Source organism: Leptinotarsa decemlineata, unplaced genomic scaffold (genome assembly GCF_025532065.1).
Source record: "Leptinotarsa decemlineata unplaced genomic scaffold, Ldec_3_MD MMD2_tig00026354_RagTag_RagTag, whole genome shotgun sequence".
NCBI lineage: Eukaryota > Metazoa > Arthropoda > Insecta > Coleoptera > Chrysomelidae > Leptinotarsa > Leptinotarsa decemlineata.
The window spans coordinates 296,449-319,683 of NW_027412702.1; the positions used below are offsets into that span (position 1 = coordinate 296,449).

Below are 23,235 nucleotides of genomic sequence, written 5' to 3' on the forward strand. Positions count from 1 at the left end.
AAGTACTCAAAATGTGAGATTTTTGTACGACCTTGATATTTTGTCCATTCAAAAGTTAAGAGGGGAAGTATCCGCACTGTATAAGGATGACCGAATCAAGAGGTGGCAGGTTAAATTTCTCAAAATTGAAATTTATGAAAAGTCAAATAAATATGCAGAACTCCTAATTGAAAAATTGCATTTAAATATTTTTATTTATTTTTTACTCTCACATAGGTATAGGTATGAGTTTATGATGTCACCATTAACTATTGGTCAAAATATTAAAAATATTTACTGAGGCGACACCCTATATTTGCAAACGAGGTGCGTGAATCTATTTCTATTCAAATCGATTACGCTTGTAGGGGCAAGTAAAAACTTATGTTTATGGCTTGATACCGATTGTATAGATTCACAAAACAACTTGTCAGTTAAGTATGTAAGACTTCTGTTAACATTTTGAGGCACTTATGTCCTAATAGACTTTCATTGCCTGAAAACTTGAAACTCAGCCTTTGCGAGTCTCTGATACTCCCAAGACTGGTCTACTACGTTTTTGAAACTTAAAAAGCACCATTTTAAATTGAGCAGTATTTCCTCAAGCGTAAACAAGTTTACGCTTAAGGAAGCCATTGTATAGCGAAACACATGTCGCCGTTTTTGTAAAACCCTTTATAGTGAAAGTCATACAATAAACTGTATTAATTAGTAATGATAATATCAAATTGATTTACATCAAAACACTAGAAATAATAATATTTTGATTTAAATAGGTTGGATAAAGAAAATGGATAGTATTTAAAACGTCATCAGATGATACATATTTTTTATATGCAAAATTTTATAAATTCAAGTTACTGACAAATTAGATTTAATTTTCAAAAAGCTAATTTATCAAATGCAGTAATTTCTTGTTCTTTCTACATTTGTATTTATTTTCAAAATTTTATATTCTGATTATTTTATAGATCTGTAGAAGGTAACCATCCTGAATAAAAAACTATTTCAAATATAAATTGTCCTTCTCAAAATAAAGTATTCCAACAAAATTAGTTTTCACGATATTTCAATTATCTTCACATCATACACAATATATCATTGAAAAATTCATCAATACTCCCAGTCCGACGCCTAATACTATCTTTAACACAATATGTAAAAAATCATTGGCCGCCTCTTTCGATGTTGTTTGTGGCAAGTCACTTTTTTAATGGCTCATTAGTGGCGTCCTCAAGGGGCATAGCGGGTAGAAATATCTCAGTGATTTTGTGGATGAATAGCAGTGCCACTTGCTTGAGACGACTATGTTGCTTTCTTAAATGTACCGACATGTTTGCCGAATATGTTTGCAACACCGAATATACAGTTTTCATTAAAACTTCAACAACACTTGATCGATCCTCAATTTCAGTACACCCATGTATTTGGGATTGAATTCCGTTCAAAATGATGTATGACAAGTACAGTAGTGCCATTAAAAATTATGAAGTAGGAGGTGCTGGGGATGAGGGGGTTGACAACACAATGTATTTGAAAACTTTTAATAAAAAAATAACACTCTATTTAAAAAAATATATTTTTAACTTTTTAGTTCGATGTTCTTTAAAACTTGTTTTTTAGTTTTTTTACACTATATTTATTTTTCATATTTTAGTTTTGTATGCTATAAAAGCGTTTTTTTAGTCTTTTTAAACTATGTTCATTTTATCTAAACTTTGGGATCAATCAGCCGTATTTTGTTTAAAAAAATGACTGTTGATATTTTCCGATTCCGGAGAGGGAGCCTGAAAATCACCTACCAAGCCCAAGGCAGCGGGCGCGCAAAGGAGGGTTACACAAAAGGCAGCAGGTGCATGTGTTGATAAAAAAAATACTTTTTTCAAATGAAGAAATACATGTAAAGTGAATTCGAATTATATCAAGAAGGTTACGTACAGCGCCATCTGCCCGCGAATAGATCAAGCAATAATGTCGATATATCAAGGACATTGTCTTTAGACAATGTCAAGAAGGTTACGTACAGCGCCATCTGCCCGCGAATAGATCAAGCAATAATGTCGATAATTCTGTCAAATACTGAAACCGAGCTTGAGAGTTACAAACAAACATACATACATACATACATATAGGTGAAGCTAATAAAAAGTGTGTAATAAAATATTGACGGGTCTGAGCGATTTTCAATTTTTTTCACGAGTTCGCAGATTAGGGGAGGTGACAAGTTTTAGCTGCCACACACTGTACTATAATCAAAACTGAACCAGTAAGTAGGCAATCGATAGAAAAAAAAAAATGAATTGTTAGTCAATTTGCAAATAAGGCGCAGGTGAAATCTGTATTGTATAGTATTGCAGCTGTAGTGTACAGTACAGCTCTAGACAATAATGTCAGCAGACGGTCTGGATAATTTTCTCATAATGACACAATGAAACTAATGAGACTTATTCAATAAGTTTTAGAATATTGGAGGACTAAGTCGATCGATGAGTGGAATTTTGTGCGAATTCACAATATCGGTTTAATTTACTCTCAAAATTTTTACAAAGAAAATTATACAGTTGCTTTTGTTAAAGAAGAAAACATATATTGAGTCTGCCTAAAATCATTTTCAGTAAACAAATTTTGAGAATAAGTATACCTCAAATAAAGTTTGTTGAAAAATATATCGTGCTTTTTTTGTTGTTTCCGTCGTCAGTGATGCCTGATAATTTTTTCGGTTAAATGGGCAAACTAGCCTTCTCGATGCCGAAAACAAAAAAAAAATTGTCAGTTTTTAAAATGTATTTTTTCTTTTTTATGAAAAAAATACAAGCACTACAGGAAAATCCTTAAGGCGCTCTTAGAGCGGTGCCTGTGCGAAAGTAGTGATTCACATTGGATTTGAATCGCTGGAGATTAAATCCACTTGAAAAAACGTCCACATAAACGCAGTTCTCCAAATGCAAGAGTTCTTAAACAGTGAAGTTCGAGGTGTACTGAGTTAAACCTTAAAACGATGAGCAGCCACAGTCCGTCGCGTATTTCTGATATGTACTGTGGAATCAAATGTGACAAGTCACTTGAGCACCTCCGGTGAAAATATCTATAGAAGAGAGACACATCTCCAACCTTTCGTCGTTGTTCCAACCGATCAAAGTTGCACGTGATGTTCGCGTTTCCAATCTCTCCAAGCTCTTTCCTGGATGGAATCAAGCAACTTATCAGATCTGATCTGAGCTTTATAAAGCATCAAAAGTTGCTGATGTGTATACAATTTTCTGGTTCGGAACAGTGTTCCAAGCTGTTGAAAAGGAGTCTTTGCAATTCCAGCGACATGATTGTGCCAAGATATATTGGTGCCCAATTGCGGAACTGGGTTTATGTATGCCTTTTTGTGCTCGTCGTATACATAAACCCAATAGTATATAAATCAAACCTCGCAACACACGCCATACAAAACAAACATAATTTCTCCCCGCCAGAGAACATGAAACTCATAAAACAAGTCAATAAAGGAAAACCGAATGGACATTTGGGAAAACTTAAACATTCATAAATTTAACAGTCATAAATTACTTATCGAGGATCAAGTACAAATCAAGACACGACACAAGACCTAACATTCAATATATTAAACAAATCAATACACAATCCTAGAAACAGTAAACCTAGAGAAGATCCAACACAAAGAATAGTAACTGATGTAACCCAAATACAGGAAAATTAACCTAAAGAACCTGGAGTACCTGTATTGAGGCGTTCGGACCCTATAAATAAAGGACATACAACAGGATGACACGTTCAATTTGAGTAGAGCCTAGATGATGATAGTATGACCAGCTATCGAAAGTGCTCGCATATAATTAAATAAAAGTTATAAAGCTTCAAATCCTTTTTGTAACTTACATTAATATTAAAATACTGAAAATAAAGGAAAATTAGTTGCATCATTCAAAAAGTATATATATATATATATATATATATATATATATATATATATATATATATATATATATATATATATATATATATATATATATATATATATATATATAGGGGGGGACTAATTCTGATATGGAAATCATACTCATCATTCTACCATTCATTGTGTGCTTGAAAAATTATTCACTTCGGCAACATATTGCGGATTTTCTACCATTTTACCAACTTTTTTGCAGATATGTTGTGAGTCCGCAGACCTACTGAATGGCTTTACCTCGAGATTTATTTTTTAATAAAATGTTCCATCCAAACGATTTTCAAAGACAATTACGAATAGTTGGCAAAACTGAACTCAGAATGTTTTATCGAATTATCTTCTCTCACTGGGTAAAAATCCAAGTTTTATCGATTAACCAAAATACCATTACTTGTTTCAACCTTAGCCATCTACAATGTTTCCTGGGCATATCTATTATAGTTTTGTTAGATAACTGTACCGATATTCTCGAGTTCTTCAGCCACTGGTTGAATAGTTTCAGAATACATTCACGTGACTTATAACAATCTTTGATCCACCTAAGCAATGAGGATTACTTTATTCATTGACAACAATAAATTTGTTAGGGGGCTGTGGAAGTGAAATGAGATTCCAAGTTAACGTAGCTGTCAGAAAGTGTTTGATTGTGTATTTCATATAATAAAAATGAATTTTACATTCGAAGAGTTAGCGGACATGCACCTTATTTATGGAAAATTGGGACGAAATGGAAGGTTGGCACAAAGAATGTATCGTGAAAATTTTCCTGGAAGAAATAGAATTCCTAATTGGAAAACGTTCGAAAACGTGGACAGAAGACTCAGGGAAACAGGAAGTTTTTTAATTACCAGAAGGAATGCAGGTATACAGAGAACTGTAAGAAATTATATCACAGAAGAGGAGATATTGAACTATGCTGCTGAACATCCGTCTGAAAGTAGTAGATCTATAGCTAGAGTGCTGCATGTGTCTTCATCATCTGTTTGGAGGACTTTGCATGAACAGCAGTTATACCCATATCGACTGAGAAAAGTTCAGGCACTGAAACCAGAGGACTATCCAGATCGTATTGAATTTTCTCGATGGTTTTTAAGTATGTGGAGAAATAATCCGGAATTTATCAAGCAAGTGTTATACACTGATGAGGCAAAATTCACAAGGGAAGGTATTTTCAATTCTCGCAATAGCCATATTTGGGCCGAGGAAAATCCTTTTGCTATTCATCCTCATGGCCATCAAACAAAATTTTCATTGAATGTTTGGGCAGGAATAGTAGAAAACCGTTTAGTTGGTCCTTATCTTTTACCAGATAATTTGAATGGGGACAATTATAGCACTTTCTTGGGAGAAGTATTGCCTGAATTGTTAGAAGATGTTCCTCTGAATATCCGGAATGGAATGTGGTTTCAGCACGACGGTGCTTCTGTTCATTTTTCGTTAGCTGCTAGAGAGTACCTAAATCGGAAATTCGGTGACAATTGGATTGGTCGAGGTGGACCCCACAAATGGCCTGCCAGATCACCAGATTTGAATCATGTTGACTATTTTCTTTGGGGTCATATGAAGTCACTGGTTTATGACACAGAACCAAAAAGCCAAGAAGAATTAGTCGCCCGCATTCAAGCTGCATCGATAACGATTGCCGAAAATTTAGAATCATTTGAAAAAGTGCGATTTTCTATGTTGCGCCGTTGCAGATCGTGTATAAGTGTTGACGGAAAAAATTTCGAACAATCACCCTATTGAATATTCATCAGATGTTCTCATTATTATTCAAAAGCATATTTGAATTTTCAATGTAAATTTCAAAAAGAAATTCGTGTTTATGACTCACTGTTCTAGAATTTCAACAGTATTGTTTCTTATCACATTAACTAAAATATGTGTAGAGAAGGTATATTTTGAACATGATATTTCTACTCAAAGATGAATTATGAGTACCGACATCCAACTAAAAGTTATGTAATTAGCTGTAAATAGACAACTTCTATTTCTTCATTTATTTAAAAAACTTCATTTACTGACTAGAGTTAGCGAAGATCTTATCAGATGGTTATTCAAATAAATTGACTTCTTCCAAATACATTTCTTTTTTTCAGGCGTATAATTAGAGTCTACTGGTAAAATTTTGTTTTTCGGCTTCATCTGTGAAAATTTGAAAACACTGTATACTTTGAGAATGTTTTTCATTTTCTTATTAATGAATATTCTTCAAGATATTTACGATTCTACAAAGAGAAGTGTGATTTCACGAATGGGAAAGACAGGATAATTGTGAACAAAAAATAATTTTCCCAAAATCCAGAATAATGGTGTTATTTTAGGATTATTGGAGCCTAACTCAGTCGAGATTCCGAATGATCGCAAATTTTATTTGGAGTCACTTTTTTTCAGATCACAAAGTCACTCGAAGATCTGAGAACAATGAAAACATTTCCACAATGAAATCTATTGACAAGCACGAAAATAAGCCTCAAGAGTTATGATTTGTCATTACAATATGCTAAACATAACAAAAATTGGTACGATGATAGAAAACCCACAATAATTACCATCACTTGCAAGCGCTAAATCAATGGTAAAATCATAAAAGAGTTCAAATAATTTTGGTTTGTGAATTTCGATTATTTTAATCGACTATTCCCATATAAGAATGCACGTATCAGTTCAACTCAATTTTTCTCGAAAACTACTGGTTTTTTCATAGTGAATGTTTATTTGGTTTTTACGTAAAATTGATTAACGAATTCAAAAAAAAGACGGTTGTGGATATAAAGTCAGTGGCGTAAAAAATAAGGGGGGAAATATAAGCTATTACCCCGCTGGAACGCCACTGGCTACTGATACTGAAGCAAACATACCACTGGAGGAAGCACATTCTAGCTCGTAATCGATTTGCTGAGTTTCATTAATTTATTCCTTTTAGTCCGGGAGCTACGACGAAAAGGGTCTTTTTATTTTGCAACTTCAACGCCCTGTATTTCTGAAACGGCTCATTTCCGGACACACATGTCCTACCTCATTTTTCATCATTTTGCAAGAGGAATGACGTGGTATAAGTTTGTCCGTCGAATTCTGAAACACCCTGTATATATAGATATTATGGAGTGTGTATGATATATATTTAGAAATCGATATGCGTGAACACGAGTTTTTTCAAACATAAAACTTTCCAGGCGGAAAAAGGATTGTCGTATAATTCGAATGATAAAAAATGAAACATATTTTCCGTATCAAGTATTATTTTTTGAGAGACTAGGTTAGAACGCAAACGATTTCCATCAGAAGATCTTCAAAAATTAAGAAATGTTTTTGGCAAATTTGTTAATTAACTTAATGTTGGTATGTGAGTGGACCCAGTCAGACTTCAGGGCAATTAAAAACACATCAATAGGGAGACTCGATATAACACAGATACCCTGTACATAATACCAGCACGTCTGAATCATAAAATGACGTAACAACGTATCCCATTCAAGGTATAAACAAATTAGTAATGAAAGAAAATTGTCTGCGATTTTTTTACGAGTCATCAGCTTTACATAATAGTTCCAGTCGTTCAAGTAAAACCTTGTATTTTTATTCATCAAAGAGTGTTAACAAGCCAAAGAAATAAATATTTGGGGACCACCAATACCGGTACCTGTTAGGTCTCTTTCAATTCGAAGACTTTCACTCGTGTTTCGCGTTGCCCGCAAGTCTAATCAGACACATATTGTGCGATTGTGGTTTCTTTTACAGCCAATTAATACGTGCATTGTTCTTCTTGTGATTGAAGATGAAATCGGCAAGTATCTATATTTACTCATAGCAGCTGCAGGTATATTCACACAATTTGTAAATTTTAAGGCTCACGATCTATTATATAAAAGTTGAATATCGTAATAGTTTATCGGATTATTATTGATCTGTATGTTACTATATAGTGAGATAGTTTTGACCATATGCGTTTTTTGAAGTAACCTTAACCCAAATTTATAGAAAAATTACAGCTCTATGTACGTTAGTAACAATTTTTCTACATTTCAAGTATAGGGGCTGGATTGTTCATGAAGAAAAATTAAAATTGATAGTCTACTATATACAGATCGAAAACTAGCAAGAGCGAAAGCATGTAGTCGAAATGAAAACAAGACAAATTTTGTCTACTCATTACTAAAAATATTCTTTATTTCTTTACTAGCACCTCTAGCACTGAAATGTTTGTTTCAAGGTGAAGTCTGTCTTTTGCAAGTATTCTATAGTGCATATTTATCTATATTCGACTTCCAAATAAGAGAACTAACGAACATCGAGATATACATCAAGGTTATCCATGAGATAGTTGCAGAGGGATAACTCATAAATATCCTCGAAGAATATGTTATGAGTATTCAATGTATACACGCACGCACGCGCAAACACGCACACACACAAGCACAAGAGTGTAGAAATAAATGAACATAATAATATTATCAATGAGGATGGTGGACCAATACCTAATACTATATTATTTATTTATTTTAATTATCAGATTTGCCTGACTATTACATAAGGACACTGTAGGTGAAATTAATTTAAGACTAGTAGATGAAGCAACATTGTGAAATTAATTTGAGACACTTAAGAAGCAGGTACCTAGAAGAGGTATCTATGGTATAAATAAGGATAACATTGTACGTATCTATAGTTGAAGATGATCACTTGGTGATCGAAACACATGTCGAGCTGTTAAAGTAACGGTTTGGTGTTAGGATAAAACTCCAGTAATATTCATGAAAAAAATGGTTTAAAAACCTAACTGATGTCAATTTTCCCAGTGATATCCAAAATATTTTATCACTTGGTCCAAAATTCAGTGTTTCTCCAGATAAACGTAACATCAACATTTCGTGTCTGTTTGGAATATATAATGGAAAATTTTGAAGATACCCTAAGGAATTTATACAGAACTCAAGTAACAAATGTAATCACTAATTCAACTATTATTGAAAAATAATAAATATTATTCTATTTTAAGATCTAATCCAACTTCAACATTATAACAGAAAGCTAACAAGTTAGAAACAAATCTGAAAAATTCCCAAAAAATATATTCTACAACAGCTAAATCATTAATGATATATACGTATCCATAGCGATTTTAATCGTAACCAAAAATCCGTAAACTAACTTCATCGATGAGTCCCATCGTATCTTCCGATGCTCCAAACTCTAAATTTTGCAAATTTTTGACGAATATATTAACAAACAAACAATCAATACCATGTCAAAGATTAATTCTCTTTCAGCGAATTTATTAACAATTTTCAAATACCTTAAAATTATGTTATAAACCTAGACGTTGTTTCATTTTTTACAAATATGCCTTTGGAAATAGTGAAACAATGTATAAATGAAAATTGGAACAACATTGAAGAATAATGTAACCTATAGAAAATCACATTCATGAAAATTCTAGACTCCATTTTTGATATTTTCTATTTAATGATAAATTTTTTAACAAATATTTGTCATACCAATGGGTTGAACAATATAACCCATTTCATCCAATTATGTTGATTCAATAGCGTTGAGTGAACACGTCAATACGGAGGATCACAAAATGAATTTTCAGAACCCACAAATTTTGCATGAATAAGAAAACATATCTTAACAATTTGAACCAAATTTATACATTTATACAAATCCTAATGAATTCAATATGGATATTGTATTCCAACAAGATGGAGCACCACCACATTACTCCAGAAAAGTAAGAAACTATTTGGATACTACTTTTCCCGGTCGTTGGATCGGCCGTCGAGGTGGTCCTACAGAATGGCCAGCCCGCTCGCCAGATTTGACACCTTTGGACTTTTTTTATGGGGTTATTTGAAGCAAAAGGTGTAAGAAATTCAATATTGGATATACGGAAGAGAATAATAAATATTTCTAGAGATATTGACGTTACTGTGTTCGAAAATGTTCGACGTGAAATATCGGATAGGCTGTTCATATGTCAAGAAATTCCAGGCAACCATTTCGAGCATCTTCTGAACTGACCTCAAGCTTATTACCTAATATTATGTAGTTGGATGTCAATGTATTCAGGCAATTATTGAAAGTTCTGTTATTTTATAGTTGTTGGAGATATTGACATTATATTCTAGGGTTGTGAAGCATTTATCAGGAGCTTCAAAAAAATGTGTCACAAGACCCCCTTTTTTTAATTTTTTTTCCCAGATGGCGGCCAGTCGCCATCTTGAAAGTTTCATTTATCAATTTCACTTCAAAATAAAGTATTCATGCATTAATTTCATTATCCCAAATTTCAATTTTTTGAGTTGACCCGTTCAAAAAATAAAAGGTGGGGGGGACATTAAAGAAATGCATTGTATACACAAATATATACATAGATACATGTTGCATAAGCAAAGAAAGTATTGAATTTTTCAGCCAATTCATACTATTTATTCTTTCTAGTTAACAGGTATACACGGAATTATTAAACCGTTTAGTTTCGTTTCGTTCCGGTTTCGCCGAATTCTCTTGGCATTCTAAATGATGTTTCTGCTTCTGTAATGTGAAGGTTGATGACCTGTTGAAAAAGTCTAAAATAACGACCCAACTTGTATGCCATAATCGTAAAAATTTTAAATATTATATATTATACTGGAAATGTTAAATTTTGAATTTAAACTTTGTTTGAACAGGAGAACAGAAATACCAATTTTTTAATTTATCTTTATTTAAAAAATGTGGGATACCTCCAAAGGAAAGAAGAAAACGAATTAAATTCAAAACAAACTTTTTCTCAGAAACCAATCTCTTTCAATAGAAATACCACATTTTGAAGTATTGACAAATATTTGTTTTTCGAAAAAGAAAAGAAATTTGGATTTTTCAAAAACTTCAGATATAGCCAGAGAAGTAACGCATGCTCACTTAATATATCGACTGTATCTGCATAGTTTTTTAAAAAATTGGAGAAGTAATTCAGAATAAACAAAGAGTATCATGTGAAAATATGTTCGAAGTGAATATGAGGTATACCTATAAGTTTGAAAAGTTTTTAAATGAAGTATGAAAAAACCGAAATGCAAGGTTTATGTAGTGGAACTCAAAAACTAAAAAGGAAGAAAAAATAAAAAGCGCCGCTCACACTCCAAAACATTTGACGTCGCTTACTGATATTTTTGTCTTTAGTTTTTAAGACAAAAGACAAAATTATGTGCATATTGAAGTTTGCATAGCATAGCATAGAATAATATTTTACAAAACGTAATTGTTCCAGATTTAATTCAAAAAATACTAACTTTAAAGATCATATGGTCCTACTTCTTGTTATAAGGTCCAAAGGAGTATTTATGAGTATTTTCGAGAACAAAGTTCCTGGTTTTTCCTAGTTTTTCTATTCGTTAACTACATTTACAGTTTTTTCCAGATAAACCAACCTGAGTATGATTATTAGTGGCTAGATGATTGGGACCCATTTTCTAGAATGAAATAATGGAATGAATGCTCTCCTTATTGGAAAGGTCACCGTATTTTTTTCTCACTTACTTCTCACGACTTACCCTTTGGGCATCTTTTGCTTCACTAGCCAGAAGTGAAATTATTGGGAATACTTTATTTTTTATGAAGCCCCACAACGAAAAATCTAGAAGAGAAAGGTCCGATGAATGTGGTGACGATTCAGTAGGACCATTATTTCCTATCCATCCTGGCATAGTTCACTGAGAAAATCTCTGCACATTCTTTTGCGATGTGGTAGAACTCTGTTGTATTGGAAATACTCATATTTTCTTATTAGAGTGAGTGGCAAAACATCTTGAAACTCAATTAGAGTCCCTAATAAAAAGTCCGAGTATAATTCTTCGGTCAGAGATGTTTTAAAAGTCGGTGCCAATAATTTTATTATCAAGAACACCAAGGCATACGTTAACAGCATATCTCTATTGAAAATTAATAACTCTATGTGAATATTCATTTTCTTGTCGCCAGCGATAATGTATATTCCTGTTCAACCATCCGTTATTGGTAAATCTACTTTCATCACACCACATTTTTTTGCAAATTTCATTATTTTCATGAAATTCGCAAATGATGGACTTTCCTGACTCGATAAGACTTGAATTTATTTATCTTTAAAATTTTCCGTACAGACGTAGCGGATATTACCGAATTAAGAGCAATCTCCCTCAGGGAGACTTTCTTGTTCTGTTTTTTATTTTCCACAAATCCACTTTATCATTATTGTGAACATTTGAACTCGCCTAAAACGCCGATTTCATTATCGCCACCACATTCAGTAACCGTACATTTTCTTTTGGAGGTTTTTTCAAAGGATCCATAAATTCGTAAACTATTTTCGATACATTGAAAATATCTATGATTAGGTTGTCGTCCTGATACATTGCCAGAGATTTGGTAGCATTTCTCCAACATATTGAATAAACAAAAAGCATATCAACTTTTTCGTCATTAGAAAAAATAATGTTTTTTCCTTAAAATCGCTCACGAAATTGAATAATTGTTTTATTTCGTGTTTGACAATTGACTTGACATTCACATTCATGTATTTCATGGCTTACTTCAAAAAAGAAAGTATCGCTACATCTACAAATTCGCAAGAGACATTTGGAAATTATGAATGGCTTGATATTGATACAACCCTGACAGAAATATATTGGGATTATTGATATTATCAATCTGAGAAAACCTTTATGTTGCACTCCTAAAAAAGCAACTATTGGTTATCTACCACCCCTCTAGTGTTTTGGATGTTGCTGGCAGAACAGAAACAATTGAAGTATCATTCTTATTTTGTTGATTACATGAAACAAAAACTGGAATATTTCAACTTAAAACAGAAATTTGAAATCGTCAGCTCGATATGTCCAACTTTTATGAATAACCCAAATCCTTGTTGAATTTATAACAATTTCATCTTTTCAGATAATAATGATAAGCTGCTTGCTGCCTCTAGTTCTGAGTAATCCCCTGACGAATGCCTATCATCAAATCGAATTAAGTGAAATATCAACCCTTCCACCACCCCCTAGGCCTTACGCATTTGGGTATGCAGCAGGAAGGTATCCAGGGCATATAGACAGAACTCATTCAGAGGTATCTGATGGATCAGGAGTAGTACAAGGTAAATGATTTTTAAACGGTTTTATTTCGCTTGCCCGTTTGTTTGTTTGTTTGGTAAAATGTAATGATTCAAGTTTGACCCCCTTACTGTTGACAGATTGATCTGATATTTGGTTCACACATTTAGTTTTGATGACAATACAACTTAATAAATTCTGTATCATTGTAAATCCAAGATTGTCACAGCTACAAAATGACGAATTACATATTGTTTCACAACTACCTCAGTATGGGTATCAAATGACAGGGTTTGACTAGTAGATGGCTGCAGCTACAAAATGGCGGATTGCATATTTCCTTGTAATAATGAGGTACCAAATGAATCAAACAGAATGTGAAGAATTGAGTAACAAAATTAGAAACTAAAAACTTGAAAATAAAATAAGTAAAATTCTTTTATGGTAAACAGTTTTAGTAAAAAAAAAAAAGATAATAATGATGTAGATGATATACCAAAAGCTAAAAAATAATTCGGTAGGTCATCACACCACTCTCTTCAGCAATCTACGGTATTGATCAGTAAAAAAAGTAATGAAATCGTTGGGCGTAGTTTTATATATTTACTCAGGTTACGCTACGCCCAACTATTTTATTATTGTTTTATCTGATCAATATCGTAGATTTCTGAGGCGAGTAGTGTGACGACTACTACCTAGGACCTTCCGAATTATTTTTTAGTTTTCAGTACATTATCTATATCAATTTTATCTTTTTTTTTAATAAAACCCGTTAACATATGCATTTTTTCCTCATTTTATTAGTTCCTGTTGTTGAGTTGCTCTAAATATATATAACCAGTAAGAAAAAGTGAACAATTCTTTCCACCAGGCAATTTTCTTCTATTTCTATCCATTCATGGAGGTGAACAAAATACTGGACAATTGATTAAGAAAACTGAGCGTGTTTGACTCTCAAGTTCCGCTAATTTAAAGATGAATCGTTCTATAGTAAATGAAGAATGGACAATTCGAAAGAGGTGAGGTGTAGAAAATTATGAAAACTTTGATCTACGATTCGACCACGTGACGTTGCTCTCAGTTTTGGTCTAGAAACGAGAGTGACATCAAACGAAGTGACGCAGTGAAATAGTTGAGCATTCTTGAAATATAAGTACTAGTGTTCTCAAGTTGTATTTTTTTATCAACAAAATTTTTGATATTGTTACATTAACTGGTTTTGAAATTATATGAGTGGTTCTTTAGTGAAATATTCAGCCATACTGATTAGTTAATTAATTGACCTACCGTGATTAATTACTATTTTCACAAACTTCATATCGTCTAATCTATGAGTAAGTCCTACATCCAAAATCCATTTAGTTCACATTATGACATTCATAGGACATTAACGAGCTTTAGGCTTAAATTATGTACGAACAAATTTAAAACTATTACGGCAATTATTGACGATCCGTTTATTTATTCGATGCCATTCGATATTCCTCAATATTAGACAATTACTTCGCTCATAGCTAAATTCCAATAATCATTTCTAGTATTTATAGGAGAATTCACAATCTATATAGAATATTGAATGATTGAGCTTTTTTTTTTGGAAACGTGAATTTTCAATGTCATTTTTTTCCATTTATAAATTAAATTTTATTGGACTATTTCACTGGTTGAAAACGTGTTGATTCTTGCTGCTACAAATTGAAATATATGCTCGAGTTCACTGGATTTATAATAACGTCTAGAAAAATGTGAAAAGTTTTCAACTAATTTACTCAACAACTATTGAGGCAGAGAAATTAAAACAAATAACTATTCTTACTAGTTTTTATTTAATATTGAAAATATGATTTCGCGCGGTGAGCGCTGTTATTTGCAGTCTCTTTGGTTTTTACCTGGGAAAAGGCTCAATAGCTGAATCACTAAGACTCCTTTTCTGTTTTCTCAACATTATTTTCCGTACTGGCTACTTTCATTTATCTCAGTTAGATATTGTTCTAGTCTAGTCCTTCATTGAACGACATTCCATACCTTTACATCTGCTATCATTTCATCCCCTTAGTCTCTAGTACAATTTCTGTGCTGCGGCCGATTTAGTGGTTCGTCAATCTCATTATTCTCAATTATTTAAAGCTTCTGAGATCTTTCTAAAATAAAATAACAATCTAAAGAAATGAATTTTAATAACGTTCAAGCCAGTCTCGAATATACCTACCCAATAGGTTGAATGGACTGACGCCTATCAGAAAACAACTACTCCTCTGGCTAATACCACAAATGGCGTTGGATTATATCCGACAGGCGTCTGTGCAGGAATATTCACAGAAAATTTCCTGCATATGCAATTGGCAATACAACTGAAAGAGTCGACTTTCAATTTTGGAACGGGCACACTTGCAGACCGGTTTCGGGCTCATTAGCCACTCATCAGTGCAATATAGTGGCCATCATCGACCTAAAATCAATGATATTCCATAATTGAAAATCGGAATTCTTTCACAGTATTTCATTCCTCTTTCTAAGTTGGAGCGAACAACAAAATGTCACTCTATCTCCACCTACCACTACCAGTGAAGAAATGTATGGCAAATCAAAATACCGCTGTTGGTATAGGTTAATACATTCAACTCTTTTTGAAATAATTTAAAAATTGATATTGAGGGTTGTATTTCAAGTAATTGAATAAATATTGTAAAATATCAAGTGTTCCCACTAGTTTTAAAAGAACCGGCAGAAGCCTATCAGGAATCAAGACATTTTCAGTAGTAACTTTATTCATTTTATTAACCTTCAGAAAAAGGAATTAGTCCTTCAATGAATTTATTTACACCCCAAATATATTTTCCAGTTTTGTACAGTGGTGTTTTCGTTTATTTCCAGGTTCCTATTCCTACGTGGATCCAAGACAACAGATTCGTACTGTTGAGTACATCGCAGACAAGAATGGCTTCCGACAAATTTCCAATCAAAATGTTCCCGACCTTCCCACGGACACCCCCGTAGTTGCAGCTGCTAAACTAAAACACCTTCAAAAATTTTCAGCAATTGCTCAGTCGAATCAAGTGGCTCCAAGTCAGGTTGTTTTACCGGTTGATACCAAAGCAGTACAATTTGCCAAAAACAAACATTTTTCACTGTACCAACAAATAGCTGACGAACACGCAAGGATGGCTGCTGAATTAGAAGCGTTGAAAAGGGCTGAAGAAGCAAGTACTCGGGAAAGTGTGTTGGGATACGGCGCTCATATCAATTAAATAACTTAAGAAAACAGTTGTAAATAAGAAAGTTGAGCCATAAGGTATGAATATGAATTCATGCATGTTTAAATAAGTTTAGGGATTTTGAGGGAAAACTTTTATTTAGAAGGTGAAACAAAGATTGAGTAGCCGATATAATACGAGTGTCATGAACAACAATAAATAATTTTACTAAACTATAAAATAAAAGGTATTTGACTATGGAGTAGGGATTCTAATGATGAAATAAGTTAAAAGAGAAATCGATTAAGGTATGTTCTTTCCAGATTATAATTAATCAAGTTTTAAAAAATGGCTCTAACAATTGAACTCCTCCTATTTCATTACTTTCTTGGTGAGAAAAATTATATGAAAAAACTTCTGAGGCTTTGAAATATCAGTTCACATGAGTTTGGTGATTTTCTTGCAACTTTCCATAAGGAATAGTTAGGAGTTTCTTGGTTTGATTGACTTATGGTTTGTATTCATTGATGAAATAAAATCTTAGATTCATAACGGACTTTACTTCCTTTGATTATTAATTCCATAAGTAATGAAGGTTATAGGTCAAGAGAGAAACTGATACCTAGTTCAAAAAATGGAAAAACCAACAGACACGGGTGGATTCCAGCTCTATAATCTTTGGGAGCGGGTCATGAATATCATGATTATACATCACAGGTAGGGAGTAGCGATCCTGTCAACATGGTTCTTTAATGAATATGGCAGAATATTATCAGATTCCGGATGTTTCAAAAGTTACAGCCACCATATGTCTACAAATCAACATAAAGGCTTCTCTATTGAAAGCACTTTCCCCTCACCAGAACAAAAATGCTGTTTATCGTCGCGCATTTCGTTTACCTTTTTAGCATCATCAGGAGGGGACTAAAAGTTATTATGTTCAATTCTGGCGAAATTACAAGCCATTGAATGAATTTCAAGATGCTGATTAAATTGCAAACCAGGTTCAGTGTCTATTGAAATGAGATTATTAGAAATCTTGCTTCCAGATAATAGTTTCATTCAAAAGTCGGAGGATTTATTATTACATTTTGAGGAAAAACTTTACCTTCACTACTGAAATACATTATCTGAATTTCAAATATTTGCTATATTTTCTTTTTCAACGAGTGATAATTACTCAACTGTTTTGTACTGTATATCAAAGTGTCACTGATTTTAAATCTTGGCATTAAAAAAGGTCTTATAATAGTAAATTATTCAACGAGCGAGAAGAAATGTGGCCATTACTCGTGACGATGAAGTTTATTGTCAAGCGAGTAATGCCCATTTTTTGCGAGGAGAATACTTTACTTTTTCTATAATTTCTATGACAGGATTATTTTAAAATATTAGGTTATATTAAAAGTTCTGTCCGTTTTCATGTCATCTGTTTTTGTAGTTCCATATCTCAATGAATAAAGGACGTTTTTATACAACGATTATGGACATACAGCATTGTTTACTTTTGCGATTTTGTTAGACACGTCACGTGATCTCGTGACGTAACAGTGGTGACTCTGGATTGATTCGGTACTGCACTTTTAAATTAAAATAAACAAATTTCATGTAAATCCCTTATTAGAATATTATTTTTATATAGGATTCAATATTGCATATAAATGGATTAATACTAAGTAAAAAATTTTTTGTGGATAATAGGGCGAGCTATTTTGCCCTTTTCAAAAGTAAGAGGTTTCATCAGTTTTTTATTATTTTCGTGAAAACTATAACTCCCTCAAACATTTTGTAATGAACTTTGTTTTAGATAATTGTATTATCTAACAAATTTTTTCATAACTTTTTGTTTTATCTTTGATAATAAACGGTTGATAATCAAAAATGTAAAAGTAATAAATTGTTTATAGGTGTAACAACTACTTTATCCACTAAATATATTTATATAATTTTTTTTTGCATGAATGTAGCAAAATAAATTCAAAAGACTATTTTTTCTATTTTCGTCGGCCTTCAAGTTATTATATTTCATTCTGATAATTGTTCACAGTTTGCAAAATTCATAAATAATATTTAAAGGAAAATCTTTCCTTTTTGCAATTTTTTTAAAGAGTTTTTACAACTCCTGGCTCTTTTCTAAATCCATTCAAATGATGTTTTTCGAAAAGCTTGTTCCACTTTTTAATTTTTCCTAACCAATTATCTGTGGGTTTAATAAGACCTCCTAATGAAAGTTGCTGTACCCAAGAAGGTATACCACTTTTTTTTATAGTCAACTGATTGCTTTCGCAAGTTGACACTGCACAAATACGACCAGGCATTTCAACTGAAAATTGCAAGGTTATTTAATGGTAACACAATTATTGCTATTATTTACAAAAATGTGAATATTTCCAAGTTTTAACTTTATTTAATTTGAAATTGTTCAAAAACAAAAAAAAATCCAAAATGGCAAAAAACAAACCTCAAAACGGAAGAAAATAACAGAGTCTTATATGGCGTCTACTCGTTACACCAGTTTAAAATATGTCTAAAAGCACAAAAAAATACGACTTTCACAATAACAAACTCAATGTTTCAGAAACCTAATTGGTATAGTTAAATAAAAATTTAATCAAAATCAAAAAAAAACAATGTAATACTGTCCGAAAATAATCCTCAAAAAATGTTAAAATAACACACTAAGTAAGCAATCCTGTATGTCCATAATCGTTGTTTTTTATAGAGGAACGGAACTTTAAGTTGGCAACACTTTTTTAGCTGGCGGCCATTTTGTCAGCTGTCAAGTGATTTAGGTTTATTTTGGTTTGACACTTCAACATGAGTAGACTGACGCCTCAACAACGCTTCCAAATTGTGCAAATTTATTTTGAAAATCATGATTCAGTTCGAAATACGTATCGCGCACTACGTCCATTTTACGGGCAAAATAATCGTCCATCAGAGCAATTAATTAGATTAACTATGGAACGTTTTCGCACCACTTTTACTCTAAATGAAAATGAATAATAATACGCATTTACACAGACGTCGTACAGTGCGTACAGAACGATTCTGGTTCATCAAGATGGCCCTCATGTCACACATCTCGTGCCACAATTGATTCATTGAAGAAAACGTTCGGTAACCGCATAGTTTTACGTTTCGGACCCATGAATTGACCTCCAAGATCGTGCGATTTAACGCCTCTTGACTATTTTCTGTGGGGATATGTGAAGTCGCTAGTCTATGCCGATTAGCCCGAAACGATTGGCCACTTGGAGGACAACATTCGCCGCGTTGTTGCCGACATACAGCCACAAATGTTGGAAAGAGTCATCGAAAATTGGACCTCCATATTAGACGACGTCCGAGCCAGCCGTGGTGGTCATATGCAGAAGTCATATTTAAATTATAATGCCAGAAGATTATCTTTCGAATTGAGTGAATTTCACGTCAATTCAAAAATGTATCTGTGTTTAATTTCATTTCAAAGTTCTGTACCCCTGTAAAAACACCCTATATTTATCCTACCGTGTCGTGGTATATACTGATCGATAGAGAATGTTGTACTCTATATATAGAGGCTCTTAATATTTTCCAAAATTTAATTTTTTGCCATTTTCACCAGAATTAACCAGAAATTTTGCGTTGATAATGTTAATGAACGCACTGTTTGACGTTGGTTTGCGAAATTTCGTTCCGGAGATTTTAGCCTCAAAGATGAGCCCCGAAGTGGTTGACCTACAGTAAACCAGGACGAGGATTTGAGGACCCTGGTGGAGACTGACACATCACAAACGGTGCGTGGGCTGGCGGAAGAACTGGGCTTCAACTCCTTTGTGGTTTTTGATGGTTTAAAACGTATTGGAACAGCGGGTGTCCCACAATTTGAACAATCGACAGAAATTGTAACGTTTCGAACTCTGTTCTTCTTTGCACATACGTAACCAAAACGATACTTTTTTGGATCGGATCGTCACATGGATCCTCTATGATAAGAGGAGATATTCAGTGGTTGGACACCGATGAACCACCCTGGTACTTTCCATAGTAGAAAACCCTCCAAAAAAAGACCATGGTTACTGTGCAGTGGTCAGCGGCTTGTGTATAGATAACTTTCTGCAACCGGGTCACACCATCACAACAGAGTCCTATCGTGAGGAAATCGAAGAAATGTACCGAAAATGGCGTCAGCAGCAGCCGGTACTGGTCAACAGAAGAGGTCTGGTCCTGCTCTACGACAATGCCCGTCCGCACGTTTGACAAATCACCGTCGGAAAAGTAAACGAATTGAGCGTCGATGTTCAGACTCACCCACCGTACTCCCCAGACATCTAACCAACCGACTACAATATTTTCAAACAGTTCGGTAACTTACTCATCGGTAGAAACTTCGCTAATCAGGACCAAGCAAAACGGCCTTCATCGACTTCATCGAATCCGGAGTACGCAATTTTTATGCTGACGAAATTAATCGATTTGTGTTACATTGGTAAAAGTGCACTGATTTAAATAGCGTTTATTTCGATTAAATTGAATGAGTATTCACTGAGATATTTCTGTTTGAAATAGACTCATTAAAACAGACAAAACTTTTGAAACAACTTAATAATTTTCAGTTGTGAAAGATATTCCGTACGAAAGATTGTCAAAAAATGTATTTTACGTTAACCAAGTGTCGCCCCTCAGAAGTCGAAACTTGTGCAAACTAAGGATTAACGAGGTCTTACATATCAACGTGCGATTCCTAGCATAGATAAGGCAGAATTGTGAAATTAATTTAGGTTGGTATACCTGTATGGATGGTACGCCTGGATGGTTTACCTGTATGGCATACCTATATAGCATAAATAGGGTTAGCTCGCATTAGTTTCTAGTTTTAATCTTCCTCTTTGAAGATGATCACTTAGTGATCGAAACACGTGTCGAGGTGTTGAAAATAACGATTTGGTGTTGGGAAAAAACTCCATTAATATTCATTACTACACCAAAGGTTCCAAACAGTGCATCATAAGTGTGTAAATTGTTGTGGCAAGGCAAAAGCCCTTCCGACCGGCAATGGGAAATGTTCCTCAAATTGGGTTATTACAGCAAATACAAGTTTGAACAAAATAAAGTTGAGTTTAATTCATGAGTTTTTCAAATTCACTTCGAAAAGTATTCAAATTGATGTTTCAAATGTTGGGTTTTAATTTTTGAAGGGATTTGTTTCTAATTCACATATCGGCAACAGCGCCTATATCAAATTGAAATAATTTATACGTGCCTAGATATTCTACTTTAAAAAAGGAAAATTATCCTTATAAATCAACAATTAAGGCAAAATATAAATTATAGTTCAATACCACCTCCACAAGCCACATAAACAACAGTTGTTTTGTTATTTATGTATATAGAGGAAGATAGGTTAGGTGCACAAAATGTCATATGTCACAGAATGTCTCGGGACTCGGTACATAAGTAAACAGAACAGCACGCCTCAAAAATATGTTATCTTTGTTTGTCTCATACAGGTAACAGATTCATTGTCCTTTATTAGCAATAACCAATGTTGCCAAATGGTGAAATAGAAACGAATCCCTTTAAACGTTGAATGCATTATTTCATTCTTCTTTTTTAAGTATTTAAAATGCGTTGTTTTAGAGCTCTTTTATGAAAACTTCTTGATTTTCGTTATTCCCCATTGTATCCCAACATTTATATGTTGTTGAATAACATCTTGACGACTCTACCAGTAGGTCTCTACTAGTAGGTCATTTTCCACATTTAGTTTAGTTTTTTTTTTTTTAGTTTAGTTTAGGTTTTTAGTTTTAAAAACGAATATGTTAAATCTTTTTTTTTGTGGAGGGATTTTCCCGTGCCAGTGTATTGGTAATTGATTTTTGAATTAGCAGGTCTTTTTATTGAGACTCCTTCCCGAAACAAAAATCTGGGCACAGCCTAGCAAGCGACTGTGCTATTCTCTTCCCACTGGTTCGGCGTTACGCTATCTCTCTCGCCACACTGAGTTCGGATACCTATAGCCTACAGTGTTTGCAGTTCTGTTTACTAAAGTATACACAACCTGTGTTTTACTAAATGAATATTTTTTTAAAATAATTAAAAATAAATAATGCCTGACAGTAATAATTTAGAAAGTGAAAGTGAACAGCCTTCTGCAAAGAAAGCAAAATCACATTACGACACACTATCAAGTCATAAGTAAGTTAATTATAATTTATATTTTATAAATAAAGTGTGCATTTATCTGTGCACTGAGCCCGCGTATGTTTGGTCTGTCTCAAAGGTCAGTAAATGTAAAATATACTCTCGTGGTAGATTGATATTCACACAATTTTCATAGCATGTTTTTAAATTAATTATTAATTAAATATTAATTTCATTCTTATGAAAAAAATATACTAAAACACTTGCTTGAAGAATACATTTCATAAATACTGACAAAATATTATTTCAAAATCAGCTGATAGCGAGTAGCGCACAAATGTTTTTCTTATTTGTTATTAACAGAAACATCGAAAAATCAAATAATTGATTAATTTTCTAATGATGATGAAATTTATATTGAAACATTCATTATTTTCATTTATAATTTAAGATATTCAGTAATATATTGTAATAACTATATGATTCTTGAGTTTACCAGTATATTAAAGCGACATTAACATTTTTTCTTGTATATTTTTTAAAATATTTCAGTACCCAAAAATCATGACAGGGCTCACAACTTTTTTATTTATTCTTCATCTATAAACTTCAAATCTGTTAACACCATATTTCAGACAAAAAATTCTGAACCTGTGTTCAGTGCTTTTATATTGAAAAACTAAACAATAATACAAAAACTCCGGAAAATTATTCAGACTCCTCGGTATTGCAGAGCGCAAATTTTTCAAACTAACCAGGACGCAGAAGGACCTGTAACTAACAGGTGGAGAGACTGAAAGTCCGATGTTTTTGATGATATTTTTCTGGGTATGTTACAGGTTCGAACTTCCATCATTTGAAAGATGTTTGATAGAAAAATGAAATAATAATATGACTTCAT

The 23,235-nt window shown here is 33.1% G+C and overlaps 1 protein-coding gene across 1 annotated transcript; it reads left to right on the forward strand.

Moving 5' to 3' along the window:
• Window positions 1–7,456: 7,456 nt before the first annotated feature.
• On the forward strand, window positions 7,457–16,764 carry LOC111510811 (Cuticular protein 57A). The gene is made up of 3 exons (XM_023166759.2): window positions 7,457–7,727; window positions 12,860–13,058; window positions 15,889–16,764. Exons 1-3 carry the CDS (start codon window positions 7,719–7,721, stop codon window positions 16,260–16,262), a joined length of 582 nt encoding a protein of 193 aa, XP_023022527.1. The 5' UTR covers window positions 7,457–7,718; the 3' UTR covers window positions 16,263–16,764.
• The last annotated feature ends 6,471 nt before the right edge of the window (window positions 16,765–23,235 follow it).

Excerpts from the sequence above, each read along its gene's own strand:
- LOC111510811 (XM_023166759.2), top strand. Across the intron at positions 13,059-15,888 it reads TGGATCAGGAGTAGTACAAG|GTTCCTATTCCTACGTGGAT; the intron begins GTAAATGATTTT and ends GTTTATTTCCAG.